Consider the following 19,164-nt stretch of genomic DNA (forward strand, 5'->3'; position numbering starts at 1 on the left):
GCAAATGACGCGTTACAGCGTTTCCCAACCCTGGTCCTGGTCCCCACTGCCTTCATATTGATGTTTCAATTCAAAGGTCTTTATTTCAAACATGATAGAAGTGTAAAGTAATGATCATCCTACGGATGTTTGAAAACAAAGTGGTAGCCTATATAAAGGAGCATAAAATTCAACAAAGAATACAATTTAAATATGCGCACTGTACAATATGTATTTCCTTGTTAACATTGTCTTTCTTTCAATCTACCCATACCAGCACATCCAGTATGCCAGGATCAATCGCCCAGTAATTTCTTTTTTATAAGCGCGTGTAAACTGAGTTAAATATTCCAGCTGTGTTATGACCAACTAATATTACTTTACATTTTGAGCATGATGTCATTTCATTTTTGTAAGAGAGCGTATAAATTGATGGTAACCTGAGCTAAATATTACAGTTATATTATCACTATTTACTGCAACGTTTTTGTTCAACTTGCTGAAATTGTTTAAATTTTGTGGTCATAAATAAATGAATAACCAAATAACTGCCTGACTTGTTTGTGTTGGATCTAAAACTATCTTGCTAGTATTTACATGTATGCATTTCTGTTAACATAGGGAATCTTAATTTAAACACTGTACTCAGATTAAAGAAAAGCAAGTCTTGTTTATTCAACACCAGGTCAACTGGGGATTTGTCTAATATAAAATGAAAACCCAAGAAAATGAACCTCAAATTATGAATAAAAAATGATGAAGAAAACAACTTTTTGTCCTCCATCTTCCCAAAAATATCAATTAACTTAGATAACTGGTCATCCCTCTTCTTTTCCCTCTCCTCCTCCTTTTCATCCAGCTCCCTCAGCCTCTTTTCTTGGAATTTAGGAAATTTAGGAACTTCCTCCAAGAACATATGAACTGTCTCCACCTGCTGCCTCCTCAGCTTCATCTGGTGTTTCATCCACCTCTTCATCAGCATCTTCATCCACCTCTTCATCAGCATCTGCATCAGCTAAAGACTTTACCACAGATCCAGATGTCTGCAGCCGGCTGCAAGAGTTACAGGAGTTTATCAGTAAATCTCATGTATCTTCTCAGGTCGTCGCCTTTTTCTACTTACTTGACATATTTTACTTCAATTATGCTGCTAAACTGCACATATTAATGTATTTGATACTTTCAGCTGCAGTTTTGGTACATTCTGTCCCACTAAGTCAATTGTTGGACTTATTCGAAGTTGGCCTATATTCTATTATTTACCTCCATTTGATCTTATGTTAGCTTACTATTATCTTATTTTTACTCTAACTCTGTATTACTGTCCCACTGCAAGTGTTGTCATTTCCCTGGGGATGAATAAAGCTTCTTGAATCTTTAGACATGTAAACCATCACCGTGGTTCCAGATGAACTTCTAACATTTACAAATTCATCTCTGAGGGAGTCAGGATGATATATTTTGTATTTTTGTAGTATTTTAATTGCACCACTGTCTCATCTAAGGTTACTGTTGTAACATGTACATATGTTAATAAACACAAATATTTATCCGTTTTTTGTGTTTTAAGATAAAGAATCTCCTGGACGGAGCATCACCGCATCACTGAGAGCTGGGGAAGAAGTCAGATGACGACCAGATGATGGTTTTGCATGTTGCAACTCAAATTGTTTTATTTCTTTTTGATGGTTCACTACCGTAGGGAAATGTTATTGTTGCTTCTTCTCGGTTTCTATGACGTTCAAAACAAATGAGACAGGCCTAGTTCAGGTCAGATCAGGGTTGGTGAGTCCTGGACCTCGAGGTCCAGGTCCTGCACGTTTAGGTGTGATTAGCAGCAACATCCAAGACCAGTACTGGAGTTGAGGGGGGATGAGGGGGGATGGCATCCCCTCCTGAAATAAAAACGGTCAAAATCCTCCCCCCCTGTAAAACTGCCATCCCCCCTTTCCATCCCTTATGTCATTTCATCAATGAATGTGGTTTTACTGCTATTTCAACATTTAGAGTCATCACCAGAAAAATAACTTATTTGACGATTTTCACCTGTTTCAAGTAAATTTTCACTTGAAATAAGTAGAAAAATCTGCCAGTGGGACAAGATTTATCTTCTCATTACAAGCAAAAAAATCTTGTTCCACTGGCAGATTTTTCTACTTATTTTAAGCGAAAATCTACTTGAAACAGGTGAAAATTGTTGTTTTTTCCAGTGGTGAGTCTTGTTTTAAGTGTAATGAGTTTTTCTTTTACTAAAATGAGACATTTTAACTAGAAATAAGACAAATATTCTTGTTAAGATTTTGAGTTTTTGCAGTGATCCATTTTACTTATCCTGTGCAGGACAGAGTCATATTGATAAATTCAGAAAAGTGTTTTTTATTGTTGTGTTTTGATGTATTTGATGTAAGCCCAGTGGATATTTAAAGCTTACAGAAGGCTGCATTTAACTGCTGCTATGTCATTCCTGCAGTATTTCTGCAGGTGTTTTGGTCACTGCTATTATTTGTAATATATTATATTATTTGTAATCAGCACAAATTATCTGTCCCCATATGATAAAATCCACCATCCCCCCTGATTTCTTTTTACAACTCGAGTACTGTCCAAGACCAACAGCTGGAACCGCTGCTCTTCAGGTCAGCGCTGGACTGCAGAAGCTGCCAGACGCTGCTGAGCTCGGCGTTACGGTGATGGTCTGGGTTTTGCAGCCGCAGGACCTGGGGAGTTTCATATATTGATTTTATCTGAGGTTCTATTTACTTATATATGCCAAAAAGATGATTTTTCAGTTTTTATACAAATCTAATATATAAAAAATAACCTCTGAACCTGACTGTTTCATCCTCTCAAGCGCCGCAGGTCATGTCATGCTTGGAATTTAATTAAATCTGAGGTTTAATGCAATCTATTGAGTCTATCTCCTTTGCTGTGGTGTTTTACAGCGAACAATATACACTTACAATAAAATAAGTTCCTCTTTAGACAAAAAATTATAACAAACAGGGTTTCATTGGAAAATAAGTGAACTGATCTGGACCTTTTTAAATATCTTTATGGTGAAGGTCAAACCGAACACATCATCCTCGGTGTGAAATGTGTAAATCTGGCAAGAATGTATTCTACATTTAAATAATCGTTTACCACAAAAAACACGTGTAAAGTAAACAAGTGTAAGAATTTCAGTTTATTCACATACAGTAGTGTCTATTACAACACAAGTTGTCTCGGATTTTCCCAGAGACTCCCAACATAACAAGCAGCGTGCAACATGCATAGAAACCATAAATACTGAAGCTTGAAATGAAAAACTGTATATAAAAAAAAAAGCTTTGAAGAATTACTCCAGAGTTAAAACAGCCCTTGTGATATTACTGGATGGTAATGAGAATGTGGATCGAATCCATTTCAAGTTAAATCAGTTATGTTACAAACATCTTAAAACGATAGCCCACAGGGCAAGTAGTGATGCCACTAAATATTTCCTTTTCTAAACCCCTGACGAGACTCAAAAGTTCCCCTCATGTAGTAGTGGGCTGTAATTCTCCCTTTGCGAGGGAAGAAAGTGTACCGTATTTTCAAACGGATGTTCAAAAAGTGACTTGTGGCTGCAACACTCTGTGTTCTTATTTTCTCACGTTTGCATCTCGATAATCACGTTGGAATCATTTATTTCTGCAGCGGAGGAATCAGATTGTGATGCTTCATAAATATAATTTCATGCGGTTCACATTGTTCCAATTATGGGAGGTGATCGTGGACACGTCGTCTGTAAGACTGAAAACACACGTGTACATTGGGCTTAATCTGTTAGTATTTCAATAATTTGACCACAAAACGGAACAAGGAGACGTTTTTCGTCCCACCAACTTAAGTTATGGTGTCGATTCTTGGAATACAAACAGGAAAAAAAAGAGTGTAATGATGCAATACTGAATACTGAATATTAACATTCACAAACCCGTACAAACATGATAAACCCACAACTTTACACGGAACGCAACACAAAACAAGGAACGGTACCCATAATGCAATGCATAAACACTCTGTTGTCTTTCACAGCTTAAATCAGAGGAAATCATTTTATGAATTATTTTTCCAGCCTTAACTTCTGACAGGAGCGTATCGAGTTCACGGTCAATGTTTTTTTTCTTCATTTTTTCACTTGATTTTGTAAGTTCTTTGATATTTATCCTCATCATCATATTCAAATCCATCTACTTGAGTGTGTCGTGCTCCCGTATCCACGTTCAATTTCACGTTGGTTGTGATGTTCAAATGAAACGTGTGTGGATTTGGGCATACGGACAGTTTTAAACATCTGAATTTCTTTTTGCGTACGCAAGGATTCACGATGAAATCCACGCGCTCTTTGTACATGAGAACCCAGGACCGGGAACCAGTGGTCTCCCAGGCTGATTTAACTCGGGAGTATTCCTTTAATTCATTTCTGGGAAAACAAGTAAACTAAATACTGAAAATAAAACAAAAGATAGGTATAAGCAGAGGCAGCATAATAGAATAAAAAACATGTGCACATTTTGAAATGGCAGTTCCTTGATTGTTTGTCCCACTAAGCAGTGCACTCAGGAGGTCACAGTGTTTTGGTTGGCCGCTACAATCCTACCCTTCCTTTTAGCATAATCTAGTCTTGTAACTACAGCCGATACATTCAACGGGTTCAAGCTTTTCCAGGATGAAACGGTACCTGAAGAAAGAGGTGATCAGTGCAAAAGAGCCCGAGAGGCTCGTGCAGCGACTTCAGTCAAGTCTCACGGTTTACTGAGGAGGACAGACCGTGACTGATGTTGCAGGATTGAACTGGAACAACGAGTTTACAGGGAAACTGATGGCACTTTTCCACTAGTACCTACTCATCTCAACTCGGCCTGGTTTCTTTTCCATTACAATTCAGCTCCTGGAGCAGAAGTAGGAGTTTGGAGTGAAGCTGCTGTCACGTATTTGATTGTGTATCTAAACGAAGAAGACAACAACACTAAAGATGTAGAACCAGGAGGAGATGATAGATGTGCTGCCGGGTCTGTGGCTTGTGTTCCATATCAAGTTAAAAAATGAGAGTGAGAGAAGCTTCAAGCAACAACGCTTTTTAATTTTTTTTAGTTTGTCTGCGCTGCTGAAAAGTCAGCTGGAGCCGCGAGCAGCTATGAAGTGACAGAGCTCCTGGTGGATCTGGTCGTTCCTTATCGCCGTCTACATCCCTTTTTAATTCTCTCCTCAGTCACCAGGTTTATGAACATCTGCACCTCAGAGTTGGATCATGAAACAGACTTCTGCTGCCGTTGCTGGTGGAATAAAATGAACAAGAATCCGTCAGAGTCTCTTTCACTGATGTCACATCCTGACTCAGACGTCTGACTCCAACCCCCCGACCAATCGGTGGCCTGTAGTGTGATGATGTCAGATACAGCCGACTCATCCGCTTAGAACCTCGGCAGAATAGTTACAGAAAAGTATCTACTCGGCACGTTAGACCCCTAGTGGAGAAGAACCAAACCGAGTACGTTCTAGTGGAAAAGTGCCGTAACTCAGTCTGTTTAATCAAACATTCTTGATTCAACTGTGTTCATCTCATTATGACACAAATCTGAGCACATCAACAGTTTGTATCTTAGTGGCCCGGTAGGTTTATGACATGCAGACTTCATCTATAAGAAACTGATTTACATGTGAACCTGAATATATGAGGTATACAAGGAACGGAAAATTAGCTACATTCTCCTTTGTTCACAAAAAGCAGCACCAGGTTCACAAAATTATCAGTTTAAAGTGTGTGTTTTCTTAATTCAAGTATTTTTTTCCAAAGAAGAAATGTGTCATTGATTGTTAATAGATACGTGGACATACGTGGATTCAAACGTTTTAACGTCTGCCACAATACTTAATTTCTTCCCAGAGCCTAAGCAAAGAGAAGAAACATTGTTCCAGGTCCTCGGAGGTTCAGCTGGAATTTAATTTATTATTTATTCATAGTGGACCGCCTGTTGGTTGGTTTCTAAAATTTCAAATAGTTTTTACTTGAATAATTTACTTTTTTTTTTTTTTTACACAATGAGCCTGAAAAAGTGTTGTTTATTTATTTTTTTTAACGCCCTCCGAACTTTCACATCAACCATCTGCGAACTTCTGTCACTGCGTTTTAACTTAGCCTAGAATGTTTATTCTTGGTTTTTTTAATGTTTTTTAACGCTTTGGCGGAAATGTGAGTGCACTGCTCTGTGGTACAAATCCAACACTGAAGGAAACCGTATCAAAGTAGATGTAAATGTCTGAGGTAGTCCACAGGGATCTACACCAATCCTCTATAACAGGGGTGTCCAACCCTGGTCCTCAGGACCTGTCCTGCAGGTTTAGATCAGGATGTCCAACCCTGGTCCTCACGACCTGTCCTGCAGGTTTAGATCAGGATGTCCAAGTCAGTCCTCAGGACTCCTGTCCTGCAGGTTTTAGATGTTCCCCTGCTTCGGCACACCCTGATACAAACGTCTGTGTCACCAACAGCGCTGTGCTGATAGAGGGAGGTAGGGTTGCCACCCGTCCCGTAAAATACGGAATTGTCCTTTATTTGAGAAAAAAATGTTGCGTCCCGTATTGAACTAATACGGGACACGATTTGTACCGTATTTTCATTAACTTTTACACCATATTCTAGTTGAATTATTGAAATAAATGAACCTTTACACCATATTCTAGTTGAATTATTGAAACAAATTAACTTTTACACCATATTCTAGTTGAATTATTGAAATAAATTAACTTTTACACCATATTCTAGTTGAATTATTGAAATAAATTAACTTTTACACCATATTCTAGTTGAATTATTAAAATAAATTAACTTTTACACCATATTCTAGTTGAATTATTGAAATAAATTAACTTTTACACCATATTCTAGTTGAATTATTGAAACAAATGAACTTTTACACCATATTCTAGTTGAATTATTGAAATAAATTAACTTTTACACCATATTCTAGTTGAATTATTGAAACAAATGAACTTTTACACCATATTCTAGTTGAATTATTGAAATAAATTAACTTTTACACCATATTCTAGTTGAATTATTGAAATAAATTAACTTTTACACCATATTCTAGTTGAATTATTGAAATAAATTAACTTTTACACCATATTCTAGTTGAATTATTGAAACAAATTAACTTTTACACCATATTCTAGTTGAATTATTGAAATAAATTAACTTTTACACCATATTCTAGTTGAATTATTGAAATAAATTAACTTTTACACCATATTCTAGTTGAATTATTAAAATAAATTAACTTTTACACCATATTCTAGTTGAATTATTGAAATAAATTAACTTTTACACCATATTCTAGTTGAATTATTGAAACAAATGAACTTTTACACCATATTCTAGTTGAATTATTGAAATAAATTAACTTTTACACCATATTCTAGTTGAATTATTGAAACAAATGAACTTTTACACCATATTCTAGTTGAATTATTGAAATAAATTAACTTTTACACCATATTCTAGTTGAATTATTGAAATAAATTAACTTTTACACCATATTCTAGTTGAATTATTGAAATAAATTAACTTTTACACCATATTCTAGTTGAATTATTGAAATAAATTAACTTTTACACCATATTCTTCACCTGTTACTATATTATACATCTGGGCTGATGTGGACATGCATAGCATAGGAGGATATTTCAGTTGCTAGTATGGTTGTCTGTCTCTACAGTCATGAAAGTTCAACGCTATTAAAGCACTTTAAACTTTAAATCAAAGCATTTAGTTTTTTTCATATAAAATAAACACATTTTTATTCAGTTTAGAAGTTTTGGGGCTTTTTTTTTGGCTCCTGCGCTGCTGAAATCAGGGCGTCCCTTATTTCTATTTCTGAAAGGTGGCAACCCTAGAGGGAGGCATCTGCAACATTAGGACAGTTTCCCCCGAGGACCAGGGTTGGAGACCGTGAAGTTAGAGGCAGCGTAGCTTCATCCTGTCCTGCAGCTTATGTACCAGCATAAGACACCAGTCCATCACACAGCTCTGCTACAGAAAACACATTCAACCAAACATGACTGAGCTGTGGAAGGAAACTGGAAGCCTGAGCTGGCCTGAGGAGAACGTTGAAGCTTCACATGGAAAGATTACAGACTTCACAGCGACGGAGTACGAGTGCTACCGTCAACACAGCAGGGGAGACCAAACTCGCATAGATTCCATATCTTCCCCGGCTCCCTGGCTTTAAGGTCTCCGGCGTAGTTTCAGTCCTGGTTGCTGCTGAAAGAGGAGTGGAGGGTGGAGTTTACTGCTGACAGATTTACACTGTTTGATTTGTTACTCTGAGGTTAATGAACAACGTAGATCAGGGCTGGCCGACCCTGGTCCTGGAGAGCTCCTATCCCGCGTGTTTCAGATCAGGGTAGCATCTAAAATGTACAGGACAGGGGGCCCGGGAACAGGACTGGGAAACACCGCCCTAATATACAAAATGTAAGCGTTACTAGTTCCAAAGATCAAAGGAGACATGTCAGACATTGAAACAGGGACTGTCAACAAGAACGCAGTGATTTGTACATTTGGTAAGAACTAATTTTCCTATCAGCGGAGCTGCTCCAGCCTGAATTATCATTTAAACACTAAACATGAACCCGGAAAAGTTCCACTGTAAACGTTACAGGTACTAGTACTCTATTCGCTGTATTGAGTCAGCTTTAGTTTTGAAGTGAGAGTCTGCTTAAGTGCCTCTTTGAGACTCAGCCTTATTTTATTTCTGAATTTTATTTATTTAATTGTATTTGTATTGCATTTTTTTTTTTTTTTTTTAAGATTTTTTTGGGCTCTAGTGGCCCTTTATTGAGATGCCGACTGGAAAGGGGTAGAGAGAGAGAACGGAGAAGACACGCAGCAAAGGTGCGCGGGCTGGATTTGAACCCGCGACCGCTGCAGGAGGAGGACTGTAGCCTCAGTATATGGCCCGCTGCTTAACCAACGGCCCATTTGTATTGCATTTTTGAATAATGGACCTGGCCTAATTGGTTTGCTGATGTGCTTGAGCTTTTTCTTTTGAATTTAATTTATGAAACAAACTTCACCAATAAAAATGTGGATTTCAAATCTTCTCTTCTTAGTGTATTCTATTGATTAGTCATGCACTGCAATTTTGCAATGTCCTAGAATTTGAATTCCTTATTTTTTTTTTAATGCGATAAATTAGATTCATTAATTATAAATCCTGTAATTAATTAGATAATTTTTTTTTAAACACCTGACAGCACCAGGTAGAATATAATTATGTTTTCTAACTCAGATTTAAAAGTCAAAAGTGTAGAAAAGAATGTAAAAGCAGTAAATAAAGACAAACAGACATCAGTTAAAAATAGTTAACAAATGAGATGCAAGAAATGAAGGTTCACACCCTGAATGAACGAGATACTATACCCTCAGTCTTTGATGAATTCCTCAAATATTTACTTGATAAGCTTTGAAGAATCTGATGTACTTTACTCAGGAGCAAAGTGATATATATATATATATATATATATATATATATATATATATATATATATATATATATATATATATATATATATATATATGTATATGTTAAATTGGTTGCACATAAACAACTGTATATCAATAACCTGTTTTTATCATCATGTATCTCACCGCTGCTCCTGTTGATGTCACTAATAAACTTAATTAACATAAGTATAAGTTACGTTTCAAAGTTGTAGGTGACATTTGTCATTTCAACTTACCTGTAACATTGAGGTAGAATGTTGTGGAGTTGCTTTTTCCATCAGCAACCACCACACACAGGTATTTTCCTGTGTCGTTGAGTCTCACGTCCATCAGAAGGAACTGGATTTGTCCATTCTTGGCGAGTTCTCGGCCCCAGACCAGTCGACCTTCGTAGGATTCATCCATGTAGGTTTGATCCTCAACTCGTCTGCTGTCAAACCTGTAAATAATCTTCATGGACGTCACATTCATCAGCTCAATGTACAGGGACTTGGCTCCGCTGGCATCGGCGGGGTAGGGGCAGATCAGGGAGATGTTTTGGTGCTCTATTCCCTCAATGACCTTCTCAGGGAGCAGAGTTTCACCTGCAGGAGTCAACGAGAAACAGAGATAGAAAATGAGAGAAACCCAGAGGGATCAAACAAAGCTGTGACCGGGTCACGTTTTCACACAAACAGTCGCTCGTTTCAGAGTTCAGGCCCCACTGACCAGGTCCTTGTGCTCACCAAATCCCACCTGTCCTGACTCTGGTCATCTGAACCAAAGAGCACGTGTTTGCAGAGTAAAATCAAATGTTGGGAGATGTAACAACAAATCTTTGCCCAGCGGCAGGTGGCCTCTCGCCCGCAGAGTGGTCAGCTCGTGCGCCGGTAGCACATAAATGAATGGGAAAGCGGGCCGCGGTCTGTGCTTTGTGCCCTCACTATGAAAGGGGCTTGTCGTTTATCCCGGGGTACGGAAGAGGAAACTCCTTCCGCACTCATTTCTGACCAATCAGAGAACAGCTGGTTCACACATGGCATGCCGGTGATCGGCAAAATCGTGATCGGCAGATACTGGTTTTCGAGATCGGTGATCGGCCCTCAAAATCCTGATCGGTGCATCTCTATTTAAAACCTGCAGAACAGAGGGCCCCGAGGACCAGGGTCACTTTTTTATTTCAAAGGAAAAAGAGCAACATACCTGTCTCTGTCACAGCCCAGAGCAGGATGGGCCAAACAAAAACTTGAAACATCCTCCAGAAAACACAACTGCAAACACAAAAACAACAGCAAGGTTTCTGCATTGCTCGGATGTAATCATCTCCTTTAACTACTAGTACTTTATTTTAGTCTCACAAAACATTCTTGTTTACTTTGACTTCTTAGTTGACTGAGAGGTGGTTTCATAGAAAACAGTAACCATGGATTTACATTCACTTACACACGTACATGATACAGAGAAAGTATCACAACTGAACAAAAGTAAATATACTTACAGAAAAAATGTAATACATGTAACAATACAAACGTAAATTGTTGAATTATCAGGACTGTACCGATGATTTTCTGATATTCCAATTGAACTTTTGTATGAAAATAAAGAGTTGCATCTTATATTCCTGAAAATAGACAGCTTTCGATAGATGTATTACATTAATTCAGTTTTCTAGTTACTCACCAGGGCAGAACAGTTGCACTCAGCGGCTGCATGATGTCAGTAAAGCAGTCTGATATTCTCCCCCGATGCACCAAAACACCTGAAACAGTTGTTTTCAGTTAGTCCATGACGTCTTTTACCTCCACAGATCAAGACAATTATCAGTTTTAACTGTAAATTCACATGTTAACTAGGGCTTGGCAAAAATATCGATAAGTAAATTATCGTAATACTTTGCTGGCCGATTCGATATCCAAAATTTGAATATCGATTTAATTTCTTTTCAAATAATAAATCATGTTTCAGACGGGTAAATCCAGTGTGACTTCATTGTATTATTGGGATTAAATAATATTGTTAATTTTCATTTCATATTATATAAACAATATTAAAAAAAACATGCAAATATGTTGTAACTTTATCTTGTATAGTTACAATAAAACAGCATGAATTACATTGCTTTGTCTCAGTTTGTCCTATGAATTATCACCATATTCTGATGTACATGCAGCTCACATTTTAAGATGCATAATGCCTCTTACAGTTTTGAGCGAAATATGTATAATATCACAATATCGTATCGTGACTCAAGTATCGTGATGTGTATCGTATCGTTAGGTCCTTGGCGATACCCACTGCTAATGTTAACCAAAAAAAACAAAAGCGAGACTGTGAAGCATCTATGACACATTTGATGCTAAAGAAGACAAATTTAAGGGGACTTTCCTGATCATGTTAGATACTGTTGAGGCGGATTTTGGTGGAGTAAAATTGGTGGCCCACTTTTACATAAACATCACCTGTATATAAGCGTTTTATGACAAAGGTCCTCCGTTCATTCATGTGTCTCTGCATGCATTTCTGTCCCTGCCTGCCTTTCTGTTTCTGTTCTTCAGTGCTCCAACTGCCCAACCAGTCCTGTTGGAAAAGTTTGTGCCGCTTTGCTGTTGAAATTACGGCAATCGCTATGCTACATATATATATATATATATATATATATATATATATATATATATATATATATATATATATATATATATATATATATTTATATTAGGAATGGGCAATATTTTACAGTTCACGATATACCGTCAAAAGAATTCCCCACGGTAAGAATTTGTCATCTCCGGTAAAAACGATAAATTCCCGTTGATGATGTTTTTGTGTAACAAACATGGCGGAAGGCAGATCTGAGAGCGAGGAGCTCGTTGTTAAACGAGGCTCCAGCTCAATTATCTGGAGCTGGTTTGGATTTAAAAAGAGAGACGAGGAGCAAACATCATCTATTATATGCAGAGTCTGCAAAAACAGAAGGAAATGGTTGTTACATTTTGATATAACGTTTGACTATTACGAAAAAAAATTGCAATAGTATCTAATTTGTGGCATGTTCCAACCACAGGTTAATTTGCACATTTTATTTATATTAGAAGAGGTCATCACTAATAGGATTTTATTTTCAGTGAACTTTTATTTATCTGTCCTGTTTCTTTATTTATCAGGTTGTATTTTTTTTCTACTATGTGATTTTATAAGCTAAGAAAACTTGAAGGACAATGGTACTTTTGCTGTTTGCACTGTTATCCCACTGTTTAAGCCATACAGCTTGAATAAATGTTGAATCTGTTCTTACATTTCAAACTTGTTTCATTTAAGTTATTCCAGTTTTGCAGTACAGGTGTACTCATTTAATTGGTTTTTATTAATTCAATCTAATTGGTGTAGTTTAGTAGCCTTTAGCATTCTTTTAGAGCAGTGTTTGGGGGCTCCAAAGACTGAATGTGGTGATAGATTTATAGTTAAAAAAGCCCAGCCCTAATACATACATACATATATATACATATATATATATATACATACATACATACATATATACACATATATAAGGGATAATGCCCGACGAGGTGTACATTATCAAAAATACAGTATATGGACGACGCGGAGCGTTTGGCGGTTTGCTTCCGCAGAGTATATTTCATATATATATATATATATATATATATATATATATATATATATATATATATATATATATATATATATATATATATATATATATATATATATACTCCATATATTTATGTTAATGTACACCTCGAAGGGCATTATCCCGCTTATACCACGGTCGCTTATCAGATTTAATGTGCTTTAATGTGTTTTCAGTTGATATCATTAGTTTTATAACAAGCCACAGCTGAGCGGCTGAGCGGACTATTTAATCTCTCGTCTCCAGCCGTTGTAACCTGGTAAATTACAAAGTTTTTAACAAGCCATAACTGGTTTCCTTGATAACGGGAGATATTCTAGTCCGCTCAGCTCCGCTCGGCTATTTTCTTTTCTCTCCTCTTCTGCATCCCAGTCATCAAAATTGTTAAATTCACCAAATAAATTAAAATAAATTACAAAATCACTCATGTCGCCGTCCTGCGGTAGCCGGCTCTTCTTCTCTGAATCTCCGTTGCCGTGGTTACCACCTGGCAGTTGATCCAGCGCAATGATATTAAAGATATCAGGCAATTTGACCGAACTAGTTTTCCAGGTGTAGGTTATCACTTTTAAGTTATAAAAGGGAAAAGTACTTGTTATATTAACCTGTTCAAAGTAGTGGTAGCATACTGCATTTATACCTGATATCTATTGCACTGTATTTTGAAATACCACATTAGAGTGAGTTAAAACTTGGTGAGTGAATGACTCACCGTGTGTGTGTCACTGTGTGCATGAAAGTGCAGCATGTTTCGCCCGCAGGAAACATAAACCAGTCTAAGTTTCTGCACAGACGCTTACATATAAACTTTATATTCATATTCAGACATTTAAGCGTGTGAAGAGAAGCAAAAAGGAGGATTTCAGACCAGTGATGCAATATAAAGTCGATAACACACCAAAGGGATCCCAAATAAAGTGAAGATGTCACATGTATTTGAATTGGGTCTTATCTTGTGAAATCTTAAAAAAAAAAAAAAAAAAACATTCGTCACATTTAGCACTGTAAATGATTAGATTTGACTTTTCCTGATGAGAAGGTTTGTTTAGACAACCATCTCCTACACAATCGTGTCTTGGAGTAAATGACAGTTACCTACCTGGAACATGTGCGTAAGAAACGCGCTCCCTTCAAAAACTTTCCTCAAACTGTCGCATCTCGCAGTTTCAGCTTCACGTCCGAGTCCGCGAGCAAAGCTCGGAGCTGCGACGGATCAATCCTCCCGCAAAGGTCGAAAAAACAAGGAAAAGCTTGAAAAGAAAACCAGATTTGTGAAAAAACGCCCTTTTTTTTTTCAAAAGGAGGAAGTAATGGGGCCGTTTCTTCTTTTATCACGTCATTCACAGCAAGACTGAGAACAGCGCTGATGAATTCCTTCAAGGTCAAATAGATCAAACTTTTCTTGAAAAATTCCAACTCAATTTGGATTTATTGCTGCCCATGTGTTTAATTTATTAGGATGACTACATTTTCTGCTCAGGTGTAACTACAATATTTCCAAATTACAATGTAAATCTATCTAACTTTCACAGCCAACTTCTACTATCCTGGTCCATGATGTACACACACAATTTATCTCCCCACAAATATTTCATTTGGAACAATCAAGATATTAGATTCAAAAACAAATCTTTATATATTAAGAGATGGGTTGATCATAATATTTTACTGGTTAGTCAACTATTGAATGATAATGGTCATTTACTCAATTATAAAGAATTTCTTTCAATCTATGTTAACTCTGTTAGAATATTCAACTGTGTTTGATGCAGACGGTGCTAGAAGGTTACTGTGTTTTGCTCCTAAAGGTAGAAATTGTAATATTCCAAGGTTGAATCCTGATTACATATGTCGGTAATATTTGCCCTTTACTAAGTGATAAAGCTACAAATCATTGCATTAGGTGTATTATACAGAGAGATATTGTTTCTGAACCTGCAGCAGTTTTCTATTGGAATAACTTAATATAATGAGATAGATTGGAAAAAAAAACATGGGTCTTATCAAGAAAAAGGATTATTACAAACAAAGTAAGATAAGTTACTTTTAAAATACTTCATAGATGCTATCCAGTCAAGACTAATCTTATTAAATATAAGATAAACATTGACACACTCTGTTCTTTTTGTGGTAATGTGGATGAAACAATATCTCACTTATTCTGGAATTGCACATATAGTCATGTTTGCTGGATTGACCTTAATAATTTTATAAATGCTAAAGTTGATTCTTCCTTTAAATTGAGAATTCAATATGTACCGTACTATTTGGTGTGTCAAAAAATGGTATGACAAGTCCATACAAAGTATATTTAGTTAACCTTCTCTTAATTATTGCTAAATATCATATTCACTGTACTAAATTTGCTGGCCAACGTCCAAATATAATTGTTCTCAAAGCTATATTAATATCATATTCAGACAGTCTTAAACAGAGCATAAACCCCACAGCGGTTTAAACGAGAAGCCTATGTGAAAAATATGATATTTCCTGATTTTTTTAAAACATTTTTTTCCTCCTTAAACCTCAAGCCTTCTATTTTGTTTTTAATATAATTTACTGTCCTTAATTTGTAACTGCATTTTATTCTGAAGTTTTGTACCTTTTCTGTATATATCTGTCAATAATAATATAAAAAAAACCAGCGCTGATGGAATGTCGTATACAACATTAATACACAAACAAACAATCATTATCAATCAAGTATGCTAGGGTTTTTTAGCAGGACAGACAAATATTTAATGAAATAAAACTTACCCAGTAAAAAGATTGTACAGCTTACAAGTTTTAACAGCTTTTTTATTCTCGCAATCACAGAGAGAGGAGATATATTGTTTAATATATGCAGAAAGTTCAAAACAAGTTTGGTTTCTTACCAGAAAATTTAGAAATGTTTATGTAAGATTTACATAAATTAATGATCAGAATCAGAATCAGAAATCACTTTATTTCACCAAATGTACAATGTACACAGGAATATAACCTGGCAAAAACAGCCTCACTGAGCAATAAAATAACAAATTAGAAGATGCCTTAATTTAAGAGGGTGGTGGCCTGAGGGTAAAACAACAAATTAATCAAATAATACTGGGAATCCAGTTTATTATCATACTCAGTGTAATCAAACCAAACATTTTTCCAGCATAAATGAAAGCGGGGGTTAAATATGAAAACTGAAAGCGTGTCGGTTGTCTGGCCGAGACCAAAAGGTTTCATGACAGTCACTGTGAATACAAGCAGAGGCGGTCCTGGCTACTAGCTAAATGAGTAAGACAAATAAATTAAATACAGTGTATATAAAAACATCTGTGTGTAAATTATACCAATCCTTCACACATTCAAATGTATAAATAATGAATAAAGTCCAGTAAAATTAATAAATAAAAAAAATAATCTGAACTGAGTGCTCAGACTGTAGCAGATTTTTTAACCTGGCTCTTTCACCCTTTCACAACAGGTGTAAAGTGGTAAAGTGCAATCTAGAACTTGACTTTTCTAGCCTACTGTTAGGATTTAATTAAATTATTGAAGCTCAAAACTGTCTAAGCTCTCTCTTCAAAGTAATCTCATTCTGATTAAGAGCAAAAGGTTTAAATTAGATTAGAAGTTAAATACACATCGCTGGAGAAGAGACAGGGAAAAGGTGACACCTTAAGGTGATTCCTCCTTCATCTTGCTCTGCTAATGAAGTTAAATACAATACACATATGGTTGGAGAGGAGACAGGGAAAAGGTGACACCTTAAGGTGATTCCTCCTTCATCTTGCTCTCCTAATGAAATTAATTTGCAATACACATACAATGGGGAGAAACAGATGTTTAGCATTGGGGGGTCTGATCTGCGGTCTGGTTTGACACCTCAGATGGGAGACAGACAGTAAAGGAAATGTAGAGCTGGAAGTGACAAAGTTTGGGGGTTCTTTCACGTCTCTTAGGCTCAACCAATGAAAATCATTTGCAAAGAACACCCTCCTTTTTCAGTATAAAACCGATGGGATCGATGACTACCGCGTGATTTTTCTCTTGTACCATACGTGGTCTGAGAGAAGTCTCCTCTGGCCGGAAAAAACCTTGTGCTTGACATGATTAAAAGTTGTTAACCTGTGATTTTATTCCACTAGTCTTTCTTGATTCACCAGACAAAAGAACACGTTAATCTTTCAATGGTGACCCTGAGACGTGATCTGGTTGTTTCCTGACTGTGGAATTCTGGAGAGGAGACCTGGAGGAAGTTTTCATGCAGACAACCAAAACCTGACTAGTCAAAAGGTAAGCAGAAACCGCTGATGAGTAGAAATTTCTGCACATTGGATTTATCAAATTAATATTGGTTGTCTGATTGAATTCTTCCCAAGCTCATAAAGATTAAAAATAGGTTTTGTCTTTTGATATGTCATGCACAACGTTTATTTTTCTGTTTTAGTTTAGTTTTATAATGTTGGTTGGAGTCCATCAGGTGGAATTCCTGTAAACGCTGTAATTTTTCTGTTTTAGTTAAGTTGTTGGTTGGAGTCCATCAGGTGGAATTCCTGTAAACGCTGTATTTTTCTGTTTTAGTTTAGTTTTATAATGTTGGTTGGAGTCCATCAGGTGGAATTCCTGTAAACGCTGTATTTTTCTGTTTTAGTTTAGTTTTATAATGTTGGTTGGAGTCCATCAGGTGGAATTCCTGTAAACGCTGTATTTTTTAGTTTAGTTTTATAATGTTGGTTGGAGTCCATCAGGTCAAGAGTCCTGTAAACGCTGTATTTTTCTGTTTTAGTTTAGTTTAAGTTGTGGGTTGGAGTCCATCAGGTCAAGAGTCCTGTAAACGCTGTATTTTTCTGTTTTAGTTTAGTTAAGTTTTATAATGCGGGTCAGAGTCCCCAGGTGGAATTCCTGTAAACGCTGTATTTTTCTGTATTAACGTGGTGTGAGACGCTCGCTGTATTATCACTGCTGGCGCGCCTGCGTTTGTATGTGTGTAAATCCTTCTGTTTAAATTTGGGGAAGTCAGAGAAGCACTTAAAAATCCGGGTTTAATTCGGTCAGCTGTTAGTAGTTAGTAAGATAAATAAATAATTGTTTGTTTTTGTGGGTGGTTGTTTATCCGATTTGATTTGATGGTTCAGTGTATGAATTCATTTTATATGAGAACAGAATTCCTGCTCCTGAACAGATCGGATACACTGTCAGGGATTTATTTTTTGGGATTGATGTAGTTAACAAAGGGTATGTTACTAGGGTGATGTATCCAGCTGTTAAATAAAGCTGGTGGAGAGTCGGGTTACCCTCAATGATTAAGCACACGGAGTGACTTCGTGTTGAAACTTCTTATCAGACGGCTCCATTCAGGGAAAGTAATCCATTTGCAGCTGGCATACCACGTGTATAATTTTGCTTGTACAAATGTTGTCTACTAAAATGATCGATGTGTGGTCAAAGTGTGAATCCGGCTCATTTAAATCGCTTCTGTATTCGACTCTGACAAGATGGTTGAAAAAAGTTGCAAAAACTGATTATTCCAAGGCCGAGAGCAGATTCGTATTATGGGTTGGGGAAATGCAGAAGCGTGGCTTGTTCCCCCATGCAGAAGGAGGGGCGGTTGATGTACAGACATTTACATTAATTATTCAACAAGCTGCAGAAAGCCTAAAGGCAGCTTATTCAGAAAAAGACAAAGCCGGCTTTTTACAGAAAAGGCGGGCCGTCAAGACAATAGAAAAGGCAGAGAGATTTTATTCAGATTGCCAATGTTTCTTGAGCGAGTTAAAGTTCACAATATCGCAAAAAGAAGGGGCTGCCCCCATTAACCAAATGGTAGTGACTCAGATTTGTCCAGATAGTTCATCGTCAGACTTGCAATCTATAACTACGCCACCAGAAGAGGCCTGCACTTCCCCCCCCCCTTATGCTGAAGTTCAGACCCTATTAGATTCCTTAACAAAGGATACGCCCCAGATGCCCCAAACTCCTCCGAACATGTCTGCACCTGATCCACGATTACGTGATGATGATACATTGATAATGGTTAAGAGAGGAGTGTTAC

General features: G+C 36.8%; 1 protein-coding gene across 1 annotated transcript in view; it reads right to left on the reverse strand.

The window, feature by feature from the left end:
• Positions 1-872: 872 nt before the first annotated feature.
• The window catches only part of LOC133420421 (uncharacterized), a 39,411-nt gene continuing 21,119 nt past the window's right edge, over positions 873-19,164 (reverse strand). Inside the window, exons 2-7 of the mRNA XM_061710114.1 lie at positions 14,236-14,386; positions 11,171-11,249; positions 10,694-10,761; positions 9,748-10,095; positions 5,842-5,893; positions 873-1,032 (exon numbers count right to left, since the gene is read on the reverse strand). Of these exons, the coding sequence (XP_061566098.1) occupies positions 873-1,032; positions 5,842-5,893; positions 9,748-10,095; positions 10,694-10,761; positions 11,171-11,202 (660 nt within the window). The 5' untranslated portion in view covers positions 11,203-11,249; positions 14,236-14,386. The remainder of the gene's footprint in view (positions 1,033-5,841; positions 5,894-9,747; positions 10,096-10,693; positions 10,762-11,170; positions 11,250-14,235; positions 14,387-19,164) is intronic.

Source organism: Cololabis saira, chromosome 20 (assembly GCF_033807715.1).
Source record: "Cololabis saira isolate AMF1-May2022 chromosome 20, fColSai1.1, whole genome shotgun sequence".
Taxonomy (NCBI): Eukaryota; Metazoa; Chordata; class Actinopteri; order Beloniformes; family Belonidae; genus Cololabis; species Cololabis saira.